The sequence below is a fragment of the Ailuropoda melanoleuca genome, chromosome 17 (genome assembly GCF_002007445.2).
Source record: "Ailuropoda melanoleuca isolate Jingjing chromosome 17, ASM200744v2, whole genome shotgun sequence".
Lineage (NCBI taxonomy): Eukaryota > Metazoa > Chordata > Mammalia > Carnivora > Ursidae > Ailuropoda > Ailuropoda melanoleuca.
Window position 1 is genome coordinate 7,379,018 of NC_048234.1, and position 16,472 is coordinate 7,395,489.

At 47.4% G+C, this 16,472-nt stretch overlaps 1 protein-coding gene across 1 annotated transcript in view; it reads left to right on the forward strand.

Moving 5' to 3' along the window:
- The first annotated feature begins 6 nt into the window (after positions 1-6).
- The window catches only part of ARHGAP44 (Rho GTPase activating protein 44), a 152,789-nt gene continuing 136,323 nt past the window's right edge, over positions 7-16,472 (forward strand). The window contains exon 1 of the mRNA XM_034647283.1: positions 7-275. Within this exon, the coding sequence (XP_034503174.1) occupies positions 223-275 (53 nt within the window). The 5' untranslated portion in view covers positions 7-222. The remainder of the gene's footprint in view (positions 276-16,472) is intronic.

A 16,472-nucleotide genomic window follows, 5' to 3' on the forward strand; every position in this document is an offset into this window, starting at 1 on the left:
CGCGCGTGAGGAGGATGCGGCAGCGGGCGCCGCGGCGGGCCGGAGGAGTAGGCGGCGGTGCCCTGGGGAGGGAGCCGCGCGCGGGCCAGACGGCTCCCGGAGGCTCCGCAGTGCCGCCGCCGTCGCCCGGGAGGCTCCGCGCGGGAGCCATGTAACCTGCGGCGGGCTCCGGGCTGCTCCGTCCTCGCCCAGCTCCCGGGCCAGCGCGGCAGCGGGGCCACGATGAAGAAGCAGTTCAATCGCATGCGCCAGCTGGCCAACCAGACGGTGGGCAGGTAGGTCCCCCGGTGCGCGCCCGCGAGGCTGCAGCCGCCGGGCGCGCAGGTGATGGAGCCCGCCCGGCCTCCCGCCCTCCACTCCCTCCTCCTCCTTCCCTCCCCGCCGTGCCTTCCCTTGCGCCGGCCCCTCGGGGACTGCCCGCGGGCGCGACCCCTCCTCTCGGAACTTCCCAGCCCCGAGAGCCCTTCTCCGGCTCTGCCCGCTGCGCCCGGGCTCCGGTTGCCAAGCGCAAAGTGTGACGCATCCTTTACCTGCGTCCCCAGCTGCCCCTTCACTCCGTCCTCCCTGCCTTTCCCCGGGACTCCCCTCTTCCCCCTGGCCGCCTGGCGGCCTGGAAACAGGTGTTTGCTCGGATTGTGCGGGAGGCAGCCGACCCGCAGTGGTCTCTCCGAAGATTCCCTCCCCTGCGCCGAGTTCAGGCTTCTCGGGGGGTCCGGGGGAAGTGTTGGGCCTGGTCGGCTTGGCAGAGCTGAGCCTGCCCCTCCTGCCGTGTTTGTTTGCTGGGGCTATGACTGTACGAGATTCTGGATCTCTTTATTGGCCGCGTTTCTTAAGGCGATAGGTGTTGGAGAGGGGATCTGGAGGGGTGAGGGGGAGAGGGGGCAGGGAAGGTGCCGGTGGAATGGCGCTGCTGTCGGCTTGGTCCTAAGACTGATTTCAGTAGAGGGAGGGAGGCTGCAGAAGGGCAGGTCCAACTCCTCTGGAAGATGAGATAAGCAGAGAATCCCGGCCAGGTAGGGGAGGGGAACGGAGAGGCCCTACAGTCAGGAAGAGCCGGGCCCTAGGCAACTGCAGGACCCAGCCTGCTGTCACTGCTGCGAAAATGGGCTACATCTGGGCTAGTGTCTCCAGGAGCCGCTCTGCAGGGTGCCAACATCTATTAACGTTACATAAGGATTCTGGTGGGTCTCTTCCAAAGCTGGACATGCTGTGAACATAGGGCTGTTAGGTAGAGGGGATTTTTCACGGAACTTCTGCTCCTGGGGGGGGATTTCCTTGGCTGCGGTGCGGCCAAGGAATTCAGGTGTGCGGCTCTAGAGCAAAGTGGAAAGCCGAGAACCCAGCCTGGGGTGCAGTTCAAGCGCAGGCTCCACACATGGAGGGCTCTCCACTAGGTTTACGCAGAAACCAAATACCTTTCTTGGGTGGGAAGTGGACGCATCTGGTAGGGTGGGGGTGGGGACATCCCTGGGGAGCAGGGCCTGAGTGCAACTCCCAGGTAAGCACACTGCCCTAATTACGGTGGGCATCCGAGGGCAGGGGATGCGGTGGTTTCTTCTGGTTCCAGGGACTCCAGATGGTTTCCAAGTAACAATGTCTAAAATTGACTTGGATTCATTTCCCTTTCCCAAACACATGGGCTTTCACACGAGGGAGAATTTATGAATAGCAGAGTCATATTAGCCCAGATTTCTGGCATGGCGTCGCCACAGATAGGGCCTCACGTGGGCTGCTTTTGGAGATGTTGGAAATAGTGTTTCCTGTCTTGGTCGTTCAGCAGATGACCGTCAGGCTCACCTGTCTTGAATGTCTTGATTCCTGCAGCACTCCTGGGCTGGCAGCGGGCCTCGCAGCAGGTCAACTAAGCAATCAGGATGCCCCCTGACCATAAACTGGGGTTGCTGGTCCTGCGTGGTCTTACTTGGGGTTTCAGTTCAGTGCTCGAATGGAAATTTGAGCAAGGTGTTCAGGCTTCCTCTCTGGCCCGCCGGAAACCCACCAACTCTTCTTTCTCTTTCCAGGATGTGTTTCAAAGCTGTAAGATTTATGAGCGTGAGGCATAAAACCTTTTTTTCTTTTCTTTTCTTTTTTTTTTTAAACGCTCACCCACAGAGGGAATGACACAGGAAGAGGGGAGGCTGGGTTTCAGAATAAGTGAGCTTTTTTTGAAAGGCACATTCTTGGAAGTCCAAGCGGCTGGTCACCAAGAGGTACTTTCCGCTTGTTCGTTGGGGCTCCGGGGGATGCTGGCGTGTGGAGGAACGCCGTCTTCATCAGATGGCATTTGTTGTGTTACGCGCCAGGGAAAGTGAGGGCCAGTCCACCACCGTGTCTCACTAATATGTATCCATTTGGATGATCTTTCGAGTGAGGTTTTTAAAGCAAAAATCAGTTCATTAACTTTGCTGCTTAAGAGTTTCCAATGGCATCTCCTTGCCCTCGGTGACCCGGATCTTGCCGGGGGCCCATCAGACCCTACGGACTTGACTCTTCCTTGTGTTTCCATACGCATTCTGTTCCACCTGCTTGTCCATCACTGTGCTCCAGCCGCAGGGGCCTGCCTTGCCCCAAACACCCCAAGCTCGTTTCCATCGGGGGGCTCTGTTCTCGCTGTTTTCCCCCTTCCGCTGCCCCGTGTGCCTCTTCTCATCACTCAGGTCTTAGCTCAGAGGCTTTGGGAGGCTGCCCTCCCTCATTCGCTCTCCAGGCCCTCATCCTGTTCAAGTTTGTACTTGAACCGCGCCCCTCGCTCCGAAATGCTCGTAGCTTTCACTGTTTTCTTGCCTGCCGCCAATAGAATGTATTGATTGCCATTGTACCCCATCTATAGTCCAATGCCTTGTAGACCATTGATGCTCAATTCATGCTTATTCACTGTAGGGTCCGCACCGGTTAATGAAAGGGGCAGCATTTACTTTGACTTCCTGAGACTGCGGTGAGGCAGGCGCTCAGCATTGTTTTTTAATTAAATGAGTCTGTAGAAGCCGTCGGATTGAATGTTTGGAATTGGTAGATCACTTTACGGAGTTGCTTTGGTAAGCCACTGGATTCTTGTCCTTGGGTGTCTGGGAAATGATGACTTCCCTGTCTCTTTACCCACTCGCCTTCCAAAAGGTGTAGGTTCTGGAGTCCTTCTGAATATAGAACTGCTCGGGACTGGCTCCCGTCACTTTAACAGTGAAGGTGCATCCGTGCCTCAGTGTCCTCTATGGAGTTAGTAGTATTTCCCCCCCCCCCCCCGAAGTGCTCACATCTGAGTAGAGAGGGCACCAGCGGCTGTGAAGAGAGGTTATAAAACCCGTTGCCTTTAACCAGGACGAGCTTCATCTCTTCCTGGGTGTGCTTCTGCTTTGACTTTTCCACTTCCAATGTCTTCATTTCACTCCATCCTTCGGGAAGCATTCCCTGGCCCTGCAAGCCTGGGCCCCCATGGGCCTGGTACCGCGCTCCACACTGGGAAATGCTGAATCAAGAGCAGCTGTAGGCATCTTTGGACAAATGCTGTCATTGCTACTGGGTTACATGCACTATGGCGTGCACGCACTCCTCCATTCATCCATTTCTTTATTCGTTCGGTAAATACTTATTGAATGACTGCTCTGTGCCAGGCACTGCTGGGGTTCAGGACACATTACAATGTAAACAAAATCCCCATTCTCTTGGAATCTGTTTGCTAAAGGCATGTTGTGGTGACATTGTATCACAATTTTTAACTTGTTTCTTTTTCCCTCTAGAGTTCAAGTTCCTTGTGGGCAGGGGTAACTAACTGCCCTAACACCCAGCATATAGTAGGTTCTCTGACATTCTTTGACAATCCGATGAATAAGGGAGCCAAAGGTCCAGGTGTTGTGGATCAAGAAATTGTGCAAAGTGGTTCAGAGGCGGGACCCACTCACTGCAAGAGATGTAAAACTGGCACCTTGATCTGGGGAGGGGGCTCTTCCTCCCATCTCCCCCCCCAAGTCTGCACAGTGGGGGTCCCAGTAGCCCCCAGTTTAGAGGACCGTTATGAGGTTGAAGGGAGGCTGACTTCCATCAAGTGCCGAGCAAAAGGTTGGTGAAGTTCACTGTCATTTTTCTTTTCTTGCGCACTCAGTCCTCCTGGCCTCTTAAGCGTAAAGGACTTCTTATGTTGTGACGGCCGTTGTCCGTTGGTGGCTCTGAATGGACGCTGTGCCCCTGTGTGACAGCGGGCGACATTCTTGGTGTCCGAGTGTAGGCAAGGAGCTTTGCAGAAGGGGGGTCATGGCCATTCAAGAGCAGGGTGGTCGGGTTGGATTCTTTAGTTTCGGAGGCTCTGAGCTGGGAGCGGAAGACAGAGTTCTGTCTGGAGCCCCACTTGCCATTCCTAGACTGCTCAGCAGGCAGCCCCGAGTGGGCTTGGTGTCGGGTGCACAGCTTGGCTGCCCGTCTTTGCTGCCGTGCAGCTCTGGGGAGGCAGCCTCAGCAGCCAGGCGTAGCGAGCTGGACGCCGAGGGTGCAGAGTGTCTAGGACACAACAACCAAGCCAGGGAGCATCTGTTCCTTGAAGGTTTCTCCAAGACACTGCCTTGCCCATCAGCACGCCTCCTAAGAGCCGTGACCCAACCAATAGGACTTTGGGGTGCGGGGGGGGATGTCAGAACCAATTCTTAATTAGTCCTCGGACTGCTTCGTTCTCCACCGATGATTTATGTCCTGTGAGTCGGACTTGTCAGGCCAACGCAGGCTCAGTCACGTCTGCCTGTCAGCCCCGCAGGGCCGGGCAGACCCACGCCGGTCCCCCGAGGAGCTCGGTGCACGATAATGAGGTCTCCACGCGAAGGCGAAGCGTTTCATTCGAGTTTTGTGGAAGCTCGTGTCTTGCCACCTGCTCTGGTATATATCTGTGAGATAACAGAATGTTCTCCCCAATTGATGAGCAGGCTAGCGGATCTGGAAGGAATATTCTTTGCCTGCGTCTTCTGAGCTCCTTACTGTGCAGATCTGCCTGCCGGCTCGCAGCCTCGCAGCCTTCTGCTGGGCGGCCCTCAGCAATCCGTGTCAGGCTGCGTGGACTTCCTGCGGAATGCTGTGGACCTGCAAGTCATTGCCAGAGACCCGTTCTCTTCTCCAGCAATTAATGACGTCCCCTCCTGCTTCATTCCCACCAAGGAAATGCATCAGTATCCATTAGTATTTTTCATCTTGGGTGATAAGGACCACTTTTTTTTTTTTTTTTGGTCTCTCAAGAAAGTGAATCAGCAGCTGTGTGAGTAAAACAGGAATTTAGGGTTGTCCCTTTTCGAGGGTATTAGTAGGCATCCCTCTTATTACTAATGAACAGTTGGCTTCAAATGCTATATTTGATAACGACAGCAAATAATAAAAGTGTGCTGGAGCTCTGCATCGAGTCAGGTATAGGTCAGAGAGAAGGGTGTGGGGGAGGGAGGAGAGCGAGGGGCTCTCCCCTGGGCATCTCAGTATGCTGGCACCTGGGGCCCCACCGCCCCTGGGAAGCCAGTGGCCATCTAGTGATTTAAGACTATCCTTTCTGTCCGGGAAGCAGATGTTTTTGCTTTCATTTTCCAACTCTAGCGTTTATTTTTAGAGTAAATGTTTATTTTCCCACAGAATTCAATTTACTTTTTTTTTAACTTTCTTTTTGGTTACATAAATGATATTTGTTTATGGTAGGAAAGTTATAAACATATAGATGGGCGAGAAGGAAAAACATGCCAGCGATCTCCCTACCTGGGGTCCACATTAAATATTTTGGATACCATTTTCTAAATATTTAACAGGTATGTGTTCTTAAGAGAGCGAGACCATACCCTGTGTATTCTTTTGCAGTCTGCTCTGCCCCCCCCGTGTGTTACATCTTGAAAATCACCTCATTTCAACAACTACATAGCAACAACTGTGTATCTAGAGTATAATTTTTTCAAGGGTGTGCAATATTCCATTATCATCAACCAGTTTCCTTTTGCTAATCGTATAGCAAATACTTTTCATTGGTTTGCTTTCCTAGTATGAAGACTTAGAAAGTGGAATTTCTGGGTCAAAGAGCCTGTGAGTTTTTAAGACCATTTGAGTGTATATCTTGTCCAAACACACACATGTATTATATTTACGTTCTCAGTGGAATCGCCAGTTTCTTCCCCTTAACCCTCTTAGGAAGTAATGCAACCTTGTCAATGCTGAATGAAAATCTCCTTGCATCTCTTTCAATGTCCAGTGACGTAGAGCGTTTTTTAAGTTGACTGGACATTTCTTCCCTTTTTCTGAATTGCCTGCATATGTCTTGCCCATTCTTTCTAAAGTCTTGTCATAACTGTTTTCCTATTGATTTTTAGGTAATTTTTAATGTATTAGAAGCAATTCTAATTTTTGTGTATTTTAATATATTAAGTAATTTTAATATATTAAGCCTCTATGTGCTTTGTCATGTGCCCACACACCTCCCTTTAGTTTTTTTCGCCTTTTATATTTTATGTCTCTTATAATATTTTGTGATCTGAAGTCTATCAGTTTATGGTTTGTGCTTAAATATTATGCTTAGGAATGTTTTCCCCAGCCTGAGATTACATAAATATTCATACGCTTTCATTACCATTTATATAATTTAATTTTACTATCGGACTTTAAATTCATTAGTCATTAATTTTGGTGTATGACATGACTAGGGTGTCACATCTAGCTTTTCTTTAAAAAAAAAAAATAGTAGAGGCACCTGGGTGGCTCAGTTGATTGAGCGTGCAACTCTTGATATGCGCTCAGGTCAGGATCTCAGGGTCGTGGGATCGAGCCCCATGTAGGGCTCCGTGCTCAGTGGGAAGTCTGCTTGGAATTCTCTCTCCCTCTGCCCCTCCCTCCTGGTTGTGCATGCAGTCTCTCAAATGAATAAATAAAATCTTAAAAAAAAAAACAACAACCCGGTAGTTACCCTACTATCAAATTGAATGATGTAATTCAATCCCGCCATATTGAAATGTCATCATGTACTAAAAGATTTCACCTACTTGGATCCATTTCTGGGATTTCTAGTTTGTTCTCTTGACCTGTCAGTTGGCAGGAATGTGAAATAGGCCCACCTGGCCAGGTGAGCAGCGGTGGGTTGGTGTCCCATGCTTTGGGTAGCTGGAGCAGTGGAGTTGGTCTGGTTCCCAAATCTCATCTCTTCATCCAGGGCAACTCCTTGGCTTGGCAATTAGAACATAACAGCGTTGCCTAGGGATCTTGCTATGCCTTTACCACAGCTAATCTACGTGGTATTCCCTTATAAATTAGAATTGCTTCTATTTCCTTGGCTTTGCTTATCTGTTTTTTTTTCCCCTCAGCATTTTTATAAGTGAATATATTAAGATGGAGGAGATTGACAATTTTATGCTAGTGAGTATGCTGAGAATTTTTCCCATGTGGGAATAGGGTATGTTTATTCAAGTCTGTTTATGACCCTGTAAAATAGTGTTTGTCCGTTTAAGTCCTGCACAATTTCGCTTTTGTTTTTAGGTAATTTGTCATTGTCACTACTCTTGCCTTAATGATTGGAAACTTTTGTTATTTGTTTTTACTCTTTATTGGTGGATTGTAGGAAAGTTACTGATTTCTGTGTAATTGTCTTAACAACTATTGTCATAAGCAATGTCATTACTTGTTAAATACTTTTTACAAAAATTGAGGCTATTGACCTTTCCAGGTAGACATTCATATTTTCTGCAAATTATCATTTGCTTCTTCCTCGCCAGTATTTATACTTACTTTATTTTCTTGTCTAATTGCATTGTCTAGGACTTATAGAAGAGTGTTAAGATATTGGGGCGATAAGTAGACTTCCACGTCTTTTTACACTCCTTCATAGAAATGCATGATAATTGGCTTGAGAGATTTTGTTTTTTAACCACGTTTGTTTTTTAATCACCTATTACATAATTTTATTATTTTACTTTGGGTTTTTCTTTGGCACCAAAGTTAAATTTGATTAAATGTATTCTCATGGTCTTTAAAGATCATCATATCTTTTCCCTTCAACTAATATTTTCACTCAGTAATTTATGCTATAAATATTTATTGAGCACTTATTATGTTCCAGACATTGTTTTCATTGTTTTCACTGGGGGTACACCAGCAATAGAGTTCCTACCCATGAGGAACTTGTGTTTTATGAGTTTGACCCCCTACAGATTTTCTAATATTGAGCTCTCCTTGTCTTCCTACAATCAGTCTTATGTGACTATGATTTGTTATTTTTTTTAGAGTACTGATAGATTGAATTTGTTGTTGTTTTAGTTAGGATTTTGGCATTCAGTATTCATAAATGAGAGCATCTGAATTTTTACTTTTGCTAAACCTGCCAGATTTTGATAACCTTGTGAAATGAATTGCCCAGTTCCCTCTGTTCCTGTGCAGTGAGTTAAGGAATTCACATGTTCGGTGAAGGTTGGAAACAACTTTTCCAGGACATTGTTTTGGAGATAGTTCTTTGACAGTTTTCCCAATGTCTTCATTGGACTATTTACATTTTCTGTCTTTTCCCGAGTCATTTTTAGTCACATAGTTTATAGGAAGGCATTCATTTCATTATGATTTTTAAAATTTAATAGCATCTTCTCTGAGTATAGAGTTGTAGCTCCAAATTTTCATTTCTTTCTCTTTCTTCGCACTAACCAGCTTTGCCAAGGGCTTACTTTCCTCCACGTCCCACAGAACCAGCTTTTAGGTTTCAACTTTTCTTTTTTTAAAAAAATTTCTAGGGGTGTCTGGGTGGCTCAGCCATTAAGTGTCTGCCTTTGGCTCAGGTTGTGATCCTGGGGTTCTGGGGTTGAACCCTGCATTAGGCTCCCTGCTCAGTGGGAGCCTGCTTCTCCCTCTCCCACTCCCCCTGCTTGTGTTCCCTCTCTCGCTGGCTGTCTCTGTCAAATAAATAAATAAAATCTTTACAAAAAATTTATTTCTCATTAGCTCCTGATCAATGTTTTCTTCTTCTATTTGTCATCAATTCTGCTTTTTAAAATATTTTTTTCCTCTTGATTTCCTTGGGCTGATTTTGTTCTTTAGTCTGTAGTCTTCTGTGTTGCATTCAGGTAGGTTAGGCTCTGTGATGGTTACATGTGAGCTCTGGAACCTCAGTGGCTGAGCATTGCAGGAGTTTACTTTAAGCTCACCTGAAATGTGATGTAAGTGTGGGGACTTCCAAGGACTGCTTTCCCCCATGTGTGATTTAGGGATCCAGTCTGCATCTATCCTCCCTCCCCCATGCCCACACCTCCCTCATCTCTGTATGTGGCTTTCAGTCACTGCTAAAGATGCAGAGAATGTAGAGATGCCAAACCGGCTCTTAAATGCCTGGGGCTGGAATTTACAAATGTCACCTATGCACGTGTTTCATTGGCTAGAACAAGTCGCAGAGCCCCCTTGGGTATGACAGGAGTTGAGGGCCTCTAGCCCTGCTGTGTGACCAGGGGTATAATCTCTCTCATCTCCCACTGTCCATCTTTGAAATCCTTCTTGTTCCCCTGCCCCTTACTATTTCTCATGTCAAGATTAATTTTGATTTTTTTTTTTAAAGCCCTTCTTACAGTGGGGAGAAGAATAATGAGAACAGAAATTCTCTCTCATCTTGCCACACTGGAATGTCACCTACTTGATGGGATTATTGCCGGGGTTAAATAAGATAATACGTATAATATCCTTAGCATAACCCCTGAGAAATAATAAGCCCTCAAAAAATCGTCAGTATTCTCAATATCCCTTGCTGTGCTGCAAGTCTCTTTGACATGAGGCATTCGTTTTGATTTTATTTATAGGCCTGAGTACCTGGGAATTACAGCTTGAAATTCATACCCATTTGTTTTATTTTTCCCGAATCAAACCCAGTTTTTCTGTGTTTAGTCACAGACTTGAAATAATCTGGAGGTATCAGTAATGCTCATGGCCTCATTCTTTTAATACGCACGAATAGTTATTGTATGACTTGGGGTGGTCTAGGTTATGCCACCATGACAAACCCTCCACGTCACTGCACCTTACAGCCCCGGCTGGTGGGGACTGGGAGTAGTCCCTCAAGCACCCAGGCTGCCACAGCTCTGTCCACGCCTGCCTGTCTGATGGCAGAGGCAGTAAATGAGGATGTGGTCAGTCATACACTGGCTCCTGGAAGGGCCGTGTCACTTCTACTCATATTTCATTGGCCCAAGTAAATCACCTGGCCACACCTCATTGGAGCAGGCAAAGTCAATCCTTTATGGAACCAGAAAGAATAGAACCACAAAAGCCACAGCGATGTCACCTGTATGTAGCCAAGAACTGGGCTGTGTGTTTCATGGCATTATTTTTATGGACTCATTACAACATCTGTATGCATTGGGTGCTATTTATAGCCTGATTTTGCAGGTAGGAAATGGAGGCCAGAAGTGACGGACCAAGAACGGGGCAGAGCCAGATTCGGGCTGGGTCCTAAGTAGGTCAGGCACAGGCAAATGCTTGCTGTGGTCTGCGCTCCTTGACAGTGGATCTCTGTAGCCTCGGGGTCCCTCCAGTTACTTCAGTTTAGGTGGTTTTGCAAATGCTAATTAACTGCTGTTGACTTGAATAAAAATAAAAATGTCACATCCGTTTAAGGTAATGGATATCTTGCACTGTTGCCTTAAAGATGAAATTTCTGCCCATAGAAAATTCTTCACTTTGTTTCCTCACTGCAGTTTCAAAGAAAGGGTAAGAGAAATGCCCTTTGAAAGTAATTTTTTTTTTTTAATCTCTATGCTCTGGGTGGAAAGAAAGCATTGTGGGTATTTGCTGAAGCCTTTACAGACTCCTGCGTAATGTAGTAAGCAAAGAGACCTTAAAAAATAAGGAATACGCGAAGCAGACCAAGCTTTTAGCTGTCTCCTGGTGCGTGTTGCTGTAATTGCAGACGTATGTGTATATCCACTCGTTGTCATAAGTGCTCTTTACTGAGCGTGCCCCGTGACAGACACTCGTGGGGTGCTTTCCCAGGCAGTCCTGCTTAATCCTCACGCACTCCCCGAGTAGGTCGTGAAGTTTCCCTTCTTTCTCCCGGAGCCTCAGAGCAGGTGCCTTGTTGCTGCTGGCTGCTCTGTTGCGAGTTGAGATTTGCTCCCAGACCCCCTGGCTCAGAGCTGGGTGTTACGTATCACGGTACTTTCCTTTTTTTTTTTTTTTTTTAAGATTTTATTTATTTATTAGACAGAGACAGCCAGCGAGAGAGGGAACACAAGCAGGGGGAGTGAGAGAGGAAAAAGCAGGCTCCTAGCGGAGGAGCCTGATGTGGGGCTCGATCCCACAATGCCGGGATCACACCCTGAGCCGAAGGCAGATGCTTAACCGCTGTGCCACCCAGGCACCCCCATGGTACTTTCCTGACTGCGGTGGGGGGAAAAGTAGAAAATTAAAAATGTCAAATATTAGTGGAGTGATTAATTGTGGCACACCTATACAGTTGTAACAATCTCAGTGTTTTCGTAACACTACAAAAATATAAGGGCTGGAGAGAAATGTTTGAGATAAGAAAACAGGATACAAAAGTGCATACAGAGTTGAGATTGCACAGTGTTAAAAAAATTGCATAGAAAAGACTGGAAGGAAATCAGGAAGGACTGGAAGGCTTAACATGTGGTATTTGTCTCTGGACAGGCTTATGAGTGGTCTGATTCCTTGCTGCTTGTACTTAAAAAAAAATTCCAAATTCTTTAAACATGTATTTTATATGTTTATTAAAAAAATCCTCCCAGGACTCAAAAGGGGGCAAAGGTAAAATGTAGCTGGAATTTCTCATAATGATGTTTTAAGTTTGGGGCCCTGAAAGGTCTCAATAAATATGCTGGAAGTTCTCTCGAGCCTTGGTTTCAAACATGGGAAACTTCTTATCTTTATGTTCTGGAAAGGACATGATGTCAGATCTCATTTTATAGAATAAAACAGTCTGTCATTAGGAGGGATATGCTAATAGCCTTTTGGGGTTGCTAATTTTAAAGACACTGAACATTTTGAAACTTTGTCTGCAAGACTCAAGGCTGAGGACAAGTGGTTCTCCATGACAGGTTAGGGTTCTCCAGTTGCAGCCCCAGAAATGGACTCAGGATCATCTCAGCAGAAGAGGAGATTGGGAAGGAGTGGGGGTGGGTCACAGAATCATAATGACCAGGTAGTGTTCCTGGAGTAGAGGCCACCTTCAAAAAGGTTGCTTCCCAGTTGTTCCTTGTCATTGGATCACTCAGGGGATTCTGTCATGGAAAAGAGCGCCTTTGGTTTAGTTTGGAGCATTTGACCTGACCTTTCGTTCCGGGCAATGGGAGGGTAGAGAGCTCTCTGAATTGCATGTCCCCAAAGACAGCAGTGGGGGCAGAGGCTGTTCCCAAAAGGAAAATCAAAGGCTTTTTCTCAAAGGACCAGGGAGAGGTGATGGCTGTCTAGTACACTGAGACGTCGGCCATCTGCTCTAGTCGATGACCCAAAGACCCTCTATTCGATCAGTTTGCCAGAGATCTCCGAACTTAGCCGTGATCTAGAGAACCTGATTCCTGGTATTCAGAGACGTCGTTTCCCACCCCTGTATGTCCAGTCAGTTACTGTGACTCTGTCTGTAGATTAAATTTACCCATGTCTTCTTTTTCATTTGAATCTTAATTATAGTCCATGTCTCCACCCTTCACTATGGCAGTGCCCTTCTTGCCTTGAATCTCTCTCTCTGACTTCCTGCAAAACTGGCCAGACTATATTTTTGAATCCATGGACAGAAGAATGTCCTTTCCTTTTTTATCAGGTTTTGTGCTGTGGGGGTGGGGTGCGACTGCTAGGACTGTGGGAAATGTGACACACTGTCAGTTCATCTTAGAAATGTACACTCTGCATTTGTATTTAAGGCTCTGAGAAGTTCTGCAGTAGGGAAAACTGTTGATCATTCGTATCACTTAGAATGCCTTGAATTATAGTAGCAGGTGTCAGTTCAGAGCAGCTTAAGTGATAAAGTAACTTTATTTCAGATGACAGGGCATCCAAAGGTACCAAGAGTCCAGATGCCTTGTGTTTAGGACATCTGCTGTCTTCTGTTCCTTTTGCCTTTGCTTTGCCTTCATTTTTGCATGGGCCTCTTCCTCAGATTGGCTTTTTTTTTTTTTCCCCTGCTCAGAATACAGCTGATAGCAGCAGCTGAAGTAATTTGCTTCCATGCCATAAACCAAACGGGAGGCAGGAGAGGTGCCATGGTCTGAATCTTTGTGGTGGGTGAGGGACGGAGCCTCATGAATGGGATTCACGCCCTGATAAGTGGCTCTGGAAAGCTCCTTTGTCCCTTCCACCATGAGAACACAAAGGAACCGTGATGATCCAGAAAACAGCTCCCCACCGGGTCAGCTGGCATCTGGATCTCACACTTCCAGCCTCCAGAACTGTGAGAAATCAGTTCCTGTTGTTTCTAAGCCACCCCGGGTCTGTGGGATTGTGTTAGAGCAGCTCAAACGGACTAAGGCAAGAGGAGCAACCCACAGGCTTCCAGTTGTGGGAGAAGATAAGGGTCCTTTCCTCTAGTCTAAGCCACTTCATTCGCATGTGTGCCACTGACCATTAACCCCGGTTGGAGGGAAGGGACACTGATGGGCCTCCAGCCTGGGTCTCTGAATTAGTCACTGGCCGGGGAGGTAGGGTTACGAAGACTGGCTTAGAGCCATTTATGAACCTTTCTGGAGCTGGAGTGGGGGGAAACATCTTCTAAGTGTGGAGAGTGTCACAGGGGAGGGACTGATACCTGGACAAAAATCAGACTTCTGTTCGGAAGGGAGAAGGAGCGAAGCATTCTGGGTAGACAGCGGCATCCACCGTAGCTTGTTCAACCCAGCATTTTGAGTAGGAAAACCATTTTCCGTAGAACATTCATTCCTTCAGCTAGAGTTTGTAGAACGTTATCATGGGGAATGTTAGTCAATAAAGTTTGAGTCTCACTTTGGCAGTGTCTTCCTTCACCATTGATCAAGCCTTGCCTCTCCTTTCTGCTTCTCAGAACTGTTTTCTTATATTCCGGAGCACTGGTTGGTAGGGATGTATAAAACTTGGTGTACTGTCATATAGTTACAGTGTTGCATGCGTCGCTCTGTTGTAATCTTATAGTTAGGTAGCCCGCAGATGCCCAGCACAGTGTCTGAAATATGGAAGGGACTCAAGAACCGTTTGTCAAATCCATGCTCATAGCTCAGTGTAGATATCAGCCCGTCCTGCCTCTTCCCACCGTTGTTCCTGCCTTTCTGTGTCCACGGCACTGTGCTTGCCCTCTTTTATCCCTTTTTTTCACCCTGCTTTGATTTCTAGTCGCTGTTGGTTGGTTTCCTCCCTGGACAGGGAGCTGTATTTACAGGGGCTGGGGTTTACCCCTCTGTGTCCTGTGCGTGTTGTCCAAGGTGCTTTGCAAACAGCAGGAGCTGGTCCTTATCAAGGTGCTGGAAATGAGGCTGCTCAAACAGGTGTCAGAATAGATTTTTTTTTTTTAAGATTTTATTTGAGAGACCAGGACAAGAGAGGATGAGAGAGAAAGAGGGAGGGAGAGAGAGAGAGAGAGCACGAGCAGGTGGAAGGGCAGAGGGAGGAGAAGCAGGCTCCCTGCCAACCAGAGAGCCCGATGTGGGGCTTGATCCCAGGACTCTGGAATCATGACCTGAGCTGAAGGCAGATGCTTAACCAACTGAGCCACCCAGGTGTCCCAGAATGGAATTGACGTTTCCCATGCTTAATGTTTAGCTGTGGGTTTGTAATCGTGCCTTGATGATCTCCAAAGATGGTATTTTATTAGCAAAACTAGGACATGGCTTCAGGATTAGTCCTTAATGTGTTGCCTTCAATTCAAAAATACAATTCTCTAATCATATGTATGAGTAGTGAAGACCAATGGAGTTATACCTGTGACCCATAGTTACCTGTGTCCCGTACCTGTGCCACTGCATAGACACGTGTGCCGGGAGGGATGTGTAAGGCTTGACAACCTAGTGAGTAAAGAATCCATTCATCGGGGCGCCTGGGTGGCTCAGTTGGTTAAGCATCTGCCTTCAGCTCAGGTCACGATCCCCGAGTCCTGGGATCGACCCCCACGTTGGGCTCCCCACTCAGCAGGGAGTCTGCTTCTTCCTTTCCGTCTGCCCCTGCTCCTTCTCTCTCTCTCTTATAAGTAAGTAAGTAAGTAAATAAATAAAGAAAATCTTTTTTTTTTTTTTAAAGCATTCAAACAGATATCTGTTGACCACCTACTGTCACCAGCTGGGTCCTGGGGAAGCAGATACTGAAAATAACATGCACAATGTTTGTTAGGAAGTGCTGTTAGCATCAGCACCTGTGGAACAGACGAAAGGAAGTGGGACTAGGGAGGAGGAGAGGTTAGGCTGTGACGTGGACCCAACAAAGGCCTCTGCTGGTTCCACGTGGGGTGCCGGAGCATGGGTGTCTCTTCAGCGTTGTCCTGAGTTGGGGAGAAGGGACTGAGCTCTACGTCTCCGCGTTGATCGGTCATTGGAGTTGGGCTTTTCCCTGAAAAGCAATGTCAAGCGGTAGACAGCCGAGGCTGGTCATCTGGCCGCATTCCTAGCAGCTGGGGAGTAAGGTCTTCATTCCTGAAGGGGAGTCTGGTGTCCGCTATACCTACCATGTGCCATATCTGGTGCTGGAAGCATGAGAGTGGGAGAACAAGTACACAGGCCATGACCAGAAAGAGTGTTGGCTTGGACGAGAGGGGAGTTGTTCGTGGTACCAGGAAAGCATCACTGGGGTTGGCTGGAGTGGGGTTTGGGAGGAAGTCCCGCAAGCTGACAGCTGAAGGGAGAGGCACTGTTAGGAAGAGGCAAGTGGCAATGATGTGTATGAATGCCAAGGGATGTAGGGGGTGGCTCCTTCAAGGGAGTAAAGTAAGCTCTCTGTGATTGGAATGTCACTGGCAGTAGGAATGTGGCTTTTAAGTCAGGTGATTGTCTTGCCCAGACAAGGACACCTCTGAGAGTAACCACAGGGCTAGGGCAGCAGGTAAACACCTGAGCAAACTTTATAGTTTCTCTACTGTTAAGACATGATTCGGTAGATAGGGATTTTACCCAAGGACCAGGGGTAAATTTCTGAGTGATCGTTTGACCTTTCGCCGTAGTCTTTGGGGTTCTGAGCCTGGGTCCTGAAGTTTATATCATGCCTCCATCACGTATGAGTTGCAAAACTATAGGCCGGTCTCTGAGGTTTTAGAAGCCTCGATTGTGTTATTTGCAAAGTGGGATATTAATAATTCCTGGCTTATGATACTGTTTGAAATGAATTAATACAGTTAAGTACTTAAACTAGTTTCTGGGATGGAGCAGACCCTCAGTGAGGGTAAGGTGCTGAGACAGGAGTGGCGAGGTCAGATTCGGGTTTTGGAATGATGGGTCTGGATGCACAGTGGAGAACCAAATGGAGGGGAGCAGACCTGGTGCCGAGACACTAGTTAGGGGACGATGCTGTTGATGAGGAGAGGAGCTGGTCATCCCAGTGAGATC